Source organism: Leguminivora glycinivorella, chromosome 27 (genome assembly GCF_023078275.1).
Source record: "Leguminivora glycinivorella isolate SPB_JAAS2020 chromosome 27, LegGlyc_1.1, whole genome shotgun sequence".
NCBI classification, from domain to species: Eukaryota; Metazoa; Arthropoda; class Insecta; order Lepidoptera; family Tortricidae; genus Leguminivora; species Leguminivora glycinivorella.
In genome coordinates this window covers 5,444,324-5,456,345 of record NC_062997.1, presented here as the reverse complement: position 1 = coordinate 5,456,345, position 12,022 = coordinate 5,444,324, and the positions used below count along the sequence as shown (strand labels likewise).

Here is a 12,022-nt window from a genome sequence, read left to right as displayed (position 1 = left end):
TGATTGAGCTGTCCCCTGTAAAGGTCTTTGTATGGAAGTATGAGACGCGACGGCGACCGTCGCCCACGCAAGACACGGCGTTACACTTAAAGCGGTTCGAATCCATGAAAATAAGATCATACTAATACTTCTACAGCTATGACGGATCTTATTTTTAACGGGGTGTTATAACTTTGACGTGTCTGTCTGTCTGTCCGTCTGTCTGTCTGTCTGTCTGTCTGTCTGTCTGTCTGTTTGTCTGTCTGTGTGTGTGTCTGTCTGTGGCATCGTAGCTGCCGAACGGATGAACCGATTTAGATTTAGTTTTTAGGGTTCCGTAGCCAAAATGGCAAAAACGGAACCCTTATAGTTTCGTCATGTCCGTCTGTCCGTCTGTCCGTCTGTCCGTCTGTCCGTCTGTCACAGCCGATTTACTCGGAAACTATAAGTACTACAGTGATGAAATTTGATGGGAATATGTGTTGTATGAACCGCTACAAAATTATGACACTAAATAGTAAAAAAAAAGAATTGGGGGTGGGGCCCCCATACATGTAACTGAGGGATGAAAATTTTTTTTTCGATGTACATACCCGTGTGGGGTATCAATGGAAAGGTCTTTTAAAATGATATAAAGTTTTCTAAAAAACATTTTTCTTAAAGTGAACGGTTTTTGAGATATCAGCTCTCAAAGTCGTAAAAAGTATGTCCCCCCCCCTCTATTTTTATAACTACGGGGTATAAAATTCTAAAAAAAATAGAGGTGATGCATGCTAATTAACTCTTTCAACGATTTTTGGTTTGATCAAAGTATCTCTTATAGTTTTTGAGATAGGTTGATTTAACTGTAATTTTGGTTAAGTTATTGGTTTATTATATTTGCTGCTACGGAACCCTTTGTGCGCGAGCCCGACTCGCACTTGGCCGGTTTTTTTGTCTGAAAGCTGAGTTAGTCGGGAGTGTTCTTAGCCATGTTTCATGAAAATCGGTCCACTAAGGTCGCGGTCGGGGGTTTTTTCAAAATTTTAATTTTGTGGTTATTAACCCCCGACGCAAAAACGACGGGGTGTTATAAGTTTGACGTGTATGTCTGTCTGTTTCTCTGTCTGTCTGTCTGTGGCATCGTAGCTCCCGAATGGATCAACCGATTTTGATTTAGTTTTTTTGTCTGAAAGCTGAGTTAGTCGGGAGTGTTCTTAGCCATGTTTCATGAAAATCGATCCACTATGTCGGGGTTTTTTTGTGGTTAGGTTATTCATAGATTCGGATCGGATCGGATGTATAGTGCAAAACCGCTCTATAAGTGAGATAACCTAACCACAAAATTAAAATTTTGAAAAAAAATAAAACCGCCTTCAAAAAAAAAAGCGTGTTACAAAACACGGAGAAACTAAAAAGCCAAAAATAATAAACCTTCGAATTCAGATTTCTTATCGGATTGCAATAATCTAAACATCCAAATTATAAACAAATCAATTATTTTTGTAGTCGGTACCAGACCTGTTCGTCGCCTTGCTATTTCCTGTTTGCCCTACCCAACCATACGCAGGCTGGTCCCGACTCCAAAAATAATTGATTTGTTTATAATTTGGATGTTTAGATTATTGCAATCCGATAAGAAATCTGAATTCGAAGGTTTATTATTTTTGGCTTTTTAGTTTCTTCGTGTTTTGTAACACGCTTTTTTTTTTTGAAGGCGGTTTTATTTTTTGTTAAAAAGTTAATTTATTTGTTGATTTTTAGTGGTTCCTAGTGATATTATATGTATCAGTCCGAATATATGTACAGTAGTGAAAGAATTGTCCTTTAACTCCTAACCATTGAGGAGTTGACCTTCCATCATCAGCTCAGCTACATAAAATTATTACCATCAGGCGCAAATACTGGTGTACCTTTGAAAAATACACAAAAAACATTACATGTGCCTATAACATTTGAAGAGTTCCCTCGATTTCTCCAAGATCCCATCATCAGACCACGACTTGGTGCCAATGGGACCATCTCGGGGTTATACCCGTTCGATCAAAAAAAAAATTTTTTAAATCGGTCTACGATTCTCGGAGATATCGAGTAACATACATACAAAAAAAAAAAAACATTCAGTCGAATTGAGAACCTCCTCCTTTTTTGAAGTCGGTTAAAAAACCCCCGACCGCGACATAGTAGACCGATTTTCATGAAACATGGCTAAGAACACTCCCGACTAACTCAGCTTTCAAACAAAAAAAACTAAATCGAAATCGGTTCATCCGTTCGGGAGCTACGATGCCACAGACAGACACACACACAGACAGACAGACAAACAGACAGACAGACACGTCAAACTTATAACACCCCGTCGTTTTTGCGTCGGGGGTTAAAAAATAGACGTTGCATTATAACGATACGGATATTTTATTGTATTATAATAGGAGACTTTAGCAGCCTTATATTGACTGGCATCATCATCCTCCTTGCGTTATCCCGGCATTTGCCGCGGCTCATGGGAGCCTGGGGTCCGCTGTGACAACTAATCCCAAGATTCGGCGTAGGCGCTAGTTTTTTACGAAAGCGACTGCCACCTGACCTTCCAACCCGAAGGGTAACTAGACCTTATTGGAATTAGTCCGGTTTCCACACGATATGTTTTCCTTCACCGAAAAGCGACTGGAAAATATCAAACTCGGTGGAAGTTTATATGGAACATTCTGCAATTTTTAGGGTTCCGTAGTCAACTAGGAACCCTTATAGTTTCGCCATGTCTGTCTGTCCGTCCGTCCGTCCGTCCGTCCGTCCGTCCGTCCGTCCGTCCGTCCGTCCGCGGATAATCTCAGTAACCGTTAGCACTAGAAAGCTGAAATTTTGTACCAATATGTATATCAATCACGCCAACAAAGTGCAAAAATAAAAAATGAAAAAAAATTTTTTATTAGGGTACCCCCCCTACATGTAAAGTGGGGGCTGATATTTTTTTTCATTCCAACCCCAACGTGTGATATATTGTTGGATAGGTATTTAAAAATGAATAAGGGTTTACTAAGATCGTTTTTTGATAATATTAATATTTTCGGAAATAATCGCTCCTAAAGGAAAAAAAAGTGCGTCCCCCCCCTCTAACTTTTGAAACATATGATTAAAAAATATGAAAAAAATCACAAAAGTAGAACTTTATAAAGACTTTCTAGGAAAATTGTTTTGAACTTGATAGGTTCAGTACTTTTTGAGAAAAATACGAAAAACTACGGAACCCTACACTGAGCGTGGCCCGACACGCTCTTGGCCGGTTTTGAATTTAACGCGAGCGAAGCCGCGGGCTAATGCTAGTATGCAATGCATATATATATAGCCTGTCAACCAAATTTTGGCAGTAGCAATGTACATCAAACTAAAGTATGGTATCCCTATGAAACGAACAAAAACCAGCAATGTACGTCGAACAGCCACAGAGATTTTTTTTCAAGGAGCTCGTTGGGCCTGCAGCATCGGAATGCCTCCCTAATAAAAAAAGCATGTGAAACGCGTATAGTCATCCTTTACTTCCTTACGAATTACATAATGTATTAAAAAGGGACGGATATATGCTAGTTATTTCTCTTTTTGGTAGGGTGGAGGTTTCCACAGATAAGATACAAATGACATGCGAATTTCCACCGATTTTCAAAACTAGTGTTTTTCGAATTTGCCGCCTTTTTTAGGGTTCCGTAGTCAACTAGGAACCCTTATAGTTTCGCCATGTCTGTCTGTCCGTCCGTCCGTCCGTCCGTCCGTCCGTCCGTCCGTCCGTCCGCGGATAATCTCAGTAACCGTTAGCACTAGAAAGCTGAAATTTGGAACCAATATGTATATCAATCACGACGACAAAGTGCAAAAATAAAAAATGGGAAAAGATGTTTTATTAGGGTACCCCCCATACATGTAAAGTGGGGGCTGATTTTTTTTTTCATTCGAACCCCAACGTGTGATATATTGTTGGATAGGTATTTAAAAATGAATAAGGGTTTACTAAGATCGTTTTTTGATAATATTAATATTTTCGGAAATAATCGCTCCTAAAGGAAAAAAAAGTGCGTCCCCCCCCTCTAACTTTTGAACCATATGTTCAAAAAATATGAAAAAAATCACAAAAGTAGAACTTTATAAAGACTTTCTAGGAAAATTGTTTTGAACTTGATAGGTTCAGTAGTTTTTGAGAAAAATACGGAAAACTACGGAACCCTACACTGAGCGTGGCCCGACACGCTCTTGGCCGGTTTTTTTAGTGACAAGATTTGGTTGACGGTCTATACTTATACACATACATCTACGCATTAAATAAAGGTTTCCCAACTGGCAATAATAACTATGTTTGGTTAGCTTACTGCCCATAATGATTCAGCGTAGCCAAAACAAGCGGTAACATGCACGTTCCAAAACAACGATATACATAATATTGTGATACGAAAACACCGAACAATGCGTGTAATCGACGTAGTTTATTTATACAGCTTTTTCAAGCCTGGCCAGCAATATATCACTATTGTCTAGAGGGCGCTGTTATTGTGAATATTCTGATGTAATATACGGTGAATAGTTCAGTATAGTATGAAGAAATATTAACATTCTGAAAAAAACTCCGACCCCGACATAGACCGATTTTCGTGAAACATGGCTAAGAACACTCCCGACTTACTCAGCTTTCAGAGAAAAAAACTAAATCTAAATCGGTCCATCCGTTCAGGAGCTGAAATCCCGAACGGATGAACCGATTTGTTTTTTTTTGTTTGAAAGCTGAGTTAGTCGGGAGTGTTCTTAGCCATGTTTCATGAAAATCGGCCCACTATGTCGGGAGTCGGGGGTTTTTTCAAAATTTTATTTTTTACTATTATTATAAATGGGCTTACTCTTGGCCACAGACTAGCCAAAGGCAAATACGTGGCCTACGATGGAGTGAGCTCGCCCAGAAGATGAATTCACAGAATCAATTAATTACGTACTTTTTTATCTTTGAAGTAAGAACATAGTTCTCTCATTAAGTGTTAATGGCGATTGACTAATCATTAAACACCGAATGGCAATGAGAATGCACGAAGCTACTTGCGCGGCACGAATTGTGACGTCACGGTATAAATTTGTTAAGTTTTTTTTATGATCATACAATATGTCATTTGATATTTGCCAGTCGCTTTGTGAAGGAAAAAATCGTGAGGAAACCGGACTAATTCCAATAAGGTCTAGTTTACCCTTCGGGTTGGAAGGTCAGACGGCAGTCGCTTTCGTAAAAACTAGTGCCTACGCCAAATCTTGGAATTAGTTGTCAAAGCGGACCCCAGGCTCCCATGAGCCGTGGCAAATGCCGGGATAACGCAAGGATGATGATGATGAACATTCATGGACGGCAACTTGCTTGGTCACCGGCAAAAATATATGATGATTTCTGTACCTTGTCGCTTTTAATCGTTTGACAATTTCGTTTGACATTTCAAACAAGACGTTAATATGACAAGGTACTGAAATCATCACTTATTTATGCTGGTGACTGTAACACCTCTGAAGTTGCTGGCATCTGTAGGATACGGTGAATACTCATCATCAGACGGACCGTATGCTTTGTTGCAACCATTGTTGTATTTCGTAGTACTTCATTGCTTATAATGGTTTCTGTAATGCGGCATCGCTTCACGGTTAGTATTCCAAAAATACGCACTAAGCTTTTCGCTTCAATATTTCTTTTGCAAACCGCCAAGGAGTGGAATGCCCTGCCTGAGTCTGTGTTTCCGCATGAGTACAATCCAGGCCTCTTTACAGCGAGAGTAAATAGGTATCTCATAGGTAAGCGTGCTCCACCGTAGACCGCATCATCACTTACCATCAGGTGTGATCGTGGTCAAACGTCTACCTATTCATACTAAAAAAAAAAAGTGTAATTTGTCATGTCTATGTTCAGAACAATGATGAGATATGTTTGTGTTGCCCATGTGGTGTCTGGTTAAGAATTTCACCACCCAGTTTCTTCCCGTGGGTGTTGTAGAAGTCGACTGTGGGATATGGGTTAAATTGTGGCATAGGCGAAAGGCTGGCAACCTGTCACTGCAATGTCACAATTTCGTTTTCTTTCAAGCCCTTTTTTCCAAGAGTGGCACTGAAACTTGAGTAGTTCATGTGCTCTGCCTACCCCTTTATGGGATACAGGCGTGATTGTATGTATGTTCAGAAATAAAATTATACTATTCTATTGACGACCGGTGTGGCTCAGTCGGTAGTGACCCTGCCTGCTGAGCCGCGGTCCTGGGTTCGAATCCCGGTGAGGGCATTTATTTGTGTGATGAGCACAGATATTTGTTCCTGAGTCATGGATGTTTTCTATGTATGTAAGTATGTATTTATCTATTTAAGTATGTATATCGTCGCTTAGCACCCATAGTACAAGCTTTGCTTAGTTTGGGGCTAAGTTGATCTGTGTAAGGTGTCCCACAATATATATATTTTTTAAATTAAACCCTGAACACCGTCATTAAAAATTTGCTACTGAATTAATAACTTTCAATTTGTTAATTATAGTTTAAATTGCCTGGGACAGATCTGGAACAAGCCAATTTATAATGGTGACTAACCATTAGGCAGACCATATCATTTGCCAACATCATGGTATAAAAAAATTAAGGGAACATTCGGCCTGGCTGATGGTAAACAGTTACCATAGTCTTTGACACCCGTTATTCTAAGGGATACAAAAGGGTTGACAACCCTCTAAAAACCTGTAGGTATAATAATTTTTAAGCCCCATGCTGTAGCTTCTAACTACAATTTTGGCTCCCCATTTGAGCATGGTTCTTATGATTGTTGTACAGGATATTTAAAGTCACACACAGGTCGAACGCGATTAATTAACATTATTTTTACCTTTTCGCGTTCGACCTGTGTGTGACTTTAAATATGTGTACAAAGCGCGAGAACTTAAAGTGTTATGTTGTACAGTATGTTTGTACATACTTAGATGTAGATATTGTAGATCAATATTGTCATCAATTTAAAAATATTACATGTTAATGAATATTGGCATTAGGAAACTAATTAAGCTAATGCAAAATAGAGTATTTATTAATCTTTTATGTCACACAATAGCGATAAATAATAAACATTATTGGGCATTCTCATACAGATTGACTAAGCCCTACAATACAAGGAGGCTTGTGTTTTGAGTACTCGGACTTACACCATGTATTTTTTAGTTTTCTATTATACATCATTAGGTTTATTATCAGAAACCTAACCCCAGAAACATCACCTAACCACAAAATTAAAATTTTGAAAAAACCCCCGACCGCGACATAGTGGACCGATTTTCATGAAACATGGCTAAAAACACTCCCGACTAAGTCAGCTTTCAAATAAAAAAAAAACTAAATCAAAATTGGTTCATCCGTTCGGCACTCAAGACGAGGCGGTATGGCCTATGGTCCTAGCCTATCCAGAAGGACGAAAAAAAAATCATCCATTCGGTCACTACGATGCCACAGACAGACACACATACAGACAGACAGACAGACATGTCAAACTTATAACAACCCGTTGTTTTTGCGTTGGGAGTTAAAAAGAACTCGTTCTTACAAAATGCAATTTAATAGACTGTTATTAGTGTTTTTATGTAAGCAGCAATGTCTTACTTACATTTACAACTATTCTTATGTCGAATACCATTAAAAAAGTATAAACAATGAATGGTATAGTATTAGCAAGCCTATGAGTCACTTACCATCTTAGCCTGTTGATTTGTAACCTCGGACAACACCATCCAGAAAGACGCTGAAGGCACTGAATGCCTATCGGCGCTTCCTTGTTCACGCCACTCATTTTCAGCCTAAATTTCCGGCGAAATTTCCTTACTAACTCAATAACCACCCTCATTCACCACACACTTATACCACACGCATAGTTTTTAATTAAAAAAAACCTTTGTTAGACCCGCATATGCGTTAACAGCCACAACTGAGCGTTTACGACTGTGAGATTTTTTTTATCGTTTCTCGTATCGTTTTTATCAGATAATGGCCTGCAGGAAATAGTGCTCGCGTGGAAATACGTGGTGTTTTAAGTTTTATCGCCGCAACAGCACTAGATTTGACACGTCTCGTATCAACAATGCGATTTTAATTTCTAATCTAACTTCATTATGTTGATGGCAGTGACGCTCTTAAAGATGATTTTTTTTAAACCGTCTTTATGAAATCAGCTTTGTCGTTACGGCATAAGGTCAAATTTAGATTAAAAAGATTGAAATTTTGGGTGTATAGAAGCGAAATTGGCAGGCAAAGAATAAAATTGATGACAACGTCACTGTGACGTTGCGTTTTGTTACTGCATAATTATGTATTTTAGAAAAGTTTGTATAAACAGACGGTCCAGCAAGTCTTGTCAGTACAAGTAGGCGCGAAATTCAAACATTCTATCCGTATTCGGAATTTACCCGTAGTACATACATATAATACCAAAGAGTATAATAATAGTATGTATAATACTCACTTACGTTCTGAAAGAACCATTAAGAGAAAAGCTGCTCATCTTGATATTTCTTGATAAGCAGAAATCAACTGGGTCGGTGACTTTGCGAAGTTCCGACATTACAATCCCACCTGTTATCGAAACTGGATATTTTAGTGATCCTGAGGATTTAGAGACGATGTCAGCGGCATTGCGGCGTCTGATGAAGATAGATCTGATTATATATCTGGAAGCGGTGGGGGGGTAATTCGGCCTCCGCTGCCGGAATGTGACGGTTTGTTATCGAGCGATGAGTACCTACTGGCGATGTTATTCGCGAATGATGGCCACGGCTGGGTTTCATCCGGGTGGTACTTGTGCTATGGGGGCAGTGGTAGACAGGAGCTTACGTGTTAAGGACGTGACTCGACTCCGAGTGGTAGACGACCTACTAAAAAGTACCTAGATCGTTTTTTTTTACTGTTCATTTATTTTCAAACATTCACGCTGGTATATGTATTGCATAGTTCAAATAAACGACGGTTATAAAATATTGATAACAACATAATTATAAGCACCGACAAGGGATGTGAAGCACGGGCACCTGCCAAGGAAAATACGTAGGTACGGTACGAAGGAAGTCACTAGCATTGATTCGTTATGTCTTGATGTATAACAGAGCAAACCCACGGATAAATTACTAATTAGTCTAATTTGTTTTTATTGTTTAATTTTGTAAAATGACGATCCTTATTGGGTGACACAAAGAATATGATGATTTAGGTATTAATATTGTTCCTGTTATCCCTAAGTCTTTAATTTTATGACGATCATGATGGGAATTCTTATATTTTTGTACACAAACGCAAACTATTTTTTTTTCGTGAAATAAATCATCTAATCTAATCTAATACTGTCTTGGGTGATACGAACTCAAGGCTTCATCGATACTCCAGCACTCTGCCAATAGAGCCACCCTGACTTTAGCCCAGCCAGTGAAGAGGCCGTAAGTTCAAGTCTCACATGAGCCAGTAATTTTCCACTTTTATATTTATACTATAGATGTTTTGAAAATCGAACTCTATTGTTTAAATATACAATGAAGAGGTCTTGTGGGATGGTTCCTGTTTGCAAAAGTATGAAGGCCCAGTAGCACTAGAGACGGTCATTAGGCGTTTAGTGAAAACAAATGAAAGATGGGCAACGATGGGTCTTGTTTGACGCCATCTTGTGGTGAGAAGCAGAACTAAAACGAAATTGAAGTTTACGCCATCTAGCGTTGAATAGTAAACTCAAAATGAATAGAATGAATGATTCTGCTTTACCGACAGAGCATCAGTGAATGGTTTTCAATTTGATTGGAGAGTGTTGCTAGAGGTTAATATGATTCCGAAATTGTTGGAATATGATGAAAAAATCCAACCAAATCTATTTGTTTGGTTTCGATTTTCGCAAATATATTTTATTATTGTATGTATAGTTTTGATCAATTCAGACTATATTTGATATAAATCAAATGTTATTGATGGTTTGTTGGCAGTGCTAAATTAGCGTTATCCATAGAAATAGAATATCATATATCAGTTATTGATGTGGCAGGGCTCTGTTTTGGGGAGATTTAGCTATAATTTACTACAAATTTTACGTATATGCCTTAATTTTGGTTTTGCGATACATCCAGTAGCGATTTAACGAGGGGAATTTGATTCTGTAAACTAGCAACCCCAACGTACACCTGCCACTTATCCATTCGTTCGCGTAAACCATTTATTTGAATTTCGTTCGTTCAATAGCAAGGGAGCGGCATTACGCGTATAGCGGCGAAGAAAGTTTCTGTTGTGCGGTGTGGTGTAACGTTCTGTGAAATGGCATCTTATGAGTTTATTACGTTATTACTGTGTTTAACAACGAAAGGTAAGTTAAACCTTTATTGGCACATATTGAATCATATATTAAATTCGTTATTGAATGTTTAAAAACTCTTAAAACCGGTATATCATTGTTAAGTCGTATACAAAGGTGTTCAATTGTTTTGGTTCCGTGCACGTAGTTTATTAACAGACACACCCTTTTATCACGTTTCTTAAGAATACAGTTTAAAAACAACTTAATTTGTCTTTTAAAAGTTATGAAATTTTATTAAATTACTTATAATTCACGTTTTATTTACTTATGAATCACCTAGTTAATAACACGGCGTCTAACGGACTTTTCGAACGTTAAAACTCTTTCATCTAGTTCCAAATTTAATTTAGGGCCTAATAATAGGTTTATCACTCAAAATTTATGTCGTAAATGCGTATGTGGTCCGAAGCGGGGCACCCTCCGTATATCGATTCATTTTGCCGCCTCATTGAGCAAAAACAGGATGTGAAGGGGTGATCCAAAACGCGATAAAGGGCGTAATAAATTATTGCTTGTAAGCTTTTAAATCAACCATTTGTTAAATAATAGTGACAATTAGGGTGTCAATGCTTTACTGATTTTGATGGTATCACTGGATAAAGCTTTTATTCAATTATGTTGTTTTTTTAATGTGAACAACTGGTGTAAATGTTGTCTCTGCTATACATTTATTTACTTACAAATTTGACTTAATTAATATTGTTATAAGGATATTTGTTATAAGCTATTCATCCCTATTAATCATTACAAACACATGAGATAATACATACTGGTATTGTCTTTCAGCCATCGCCCGTCTGAATATACACCCTGTTTTTATTGAATTCCGTTAACTTTAAGGGAAGGTTCTTTAGATCAAATATAATTAATTTCTCTAAGAAACTAGTGTCTTAACTCTTACGGTTATTGAGTTATTAAAAGAATAAAGATAATTACTGAACATGTGTGTGACAGCCTTTACCACTTCCTAATGTTATTTGTTTTGACATGAGCCGTTAATCACTTGACACTAACTTGAATGTTATTCTTAAGGGTCTCTCACACTAATTAATTCATTTATTATGTATGAAAACGATGAAAAAAAATTTTTGGCGACTTTAACTAAAAGTGTTTGTCCAGAGCGAAAAGTACTAATATTTATATTTATACCCATGTAAAAAAATAATTGTACAATCATTGATATGTTATTGTCTGTATGTTATACGCCATGAAATTAGCTAAAAGTTTTCCAATACAACTGTGATGTTAACTTTAAGGGTAAAGAAATTATAAGCCAGGTTCGAATCCCGGTAAGGGCATTTGTGTGATGAGCACACTTATTTGTTCCTGAGTCATGGGTGTTTTCTATGTATATAAGTATTTGTATATTATATGTATTTGTATATTATATATGTCTGAGTACCTGCAACACAAGCCTTCTTGAGCTTACCGTGGGACTCAGTCAAACTGTGTAAGAATGTACTATAATATATATATTTTTTTTACTTTGTAGGCTTAATAGTCATAAGTTATTTTATTTGACCATAATACTAAAATTGTGACCTGTTTTTTTTTTTCAGTATGGGGTCAACGGACACCAACAATCTCTCACATAACACAAGAGCAAATCAGAGACATCGGCAGCCAAGTTGATTTAGAGTGTTCCGTGCACTACGCACAAGAATATCCTGTGCTATGGGTAAGTTTTGATCTTTTTATTAAT

At 37.6% G+C, this 12,022-nt stretch overlaps 2 protein-coding genes across 5 annotated transcripts in view; one reads left to right on the top strand and one right to left on the bottom strand.

The window, feature by feature from the left end:
• The window catches only part of LOC125240232 (glucose-6-phosphate exchanger SLC37A2), a 52,447-nt gene extending 44,379 nt beyond the window's left edge, over positions 1–8,068 (bottom strand). For all 4 annotated transcript variants that reach the window (XM_048148059.1, XM_048148061.1, XM_048148058.1 and 1 more), the window contains exon 1: positions 7,691–8,068. In XM_048148059.1, coding sequence (XP_048004016.1) covers positions 7,691–7,842 — 152 coding nt within the window. In that variant the 5' untranslated portion in view covers positions 7,843–8,068. The remainder of the gene's footprint in view (positions 1–7,690) is intronic.
• A 2,127-nt stretch (positions 8,069–10,195) lies between these two features.
• The window catches only part of LOC125240292 (lachesin), a 28,718-nt gene continuing 26,891 nt past the window's right edge, over positions 10,196–12,022 (top strand). The window contains exons 1-2 of the mRNA XM_048148162.1: positions 10,196–10,329; positions 11,880–11,998. Of these exons, the coding sequence (XP_048004119.1) occupies positions 10,281–10,329; positions 11,880–11,998 (168 nt within the window). The 5' untranslated portion in view covers positions 10,196–10,280. The remainder of the gene's footprint in view (positions 10,330–11,879; positions 11,999–12,022) is intronic.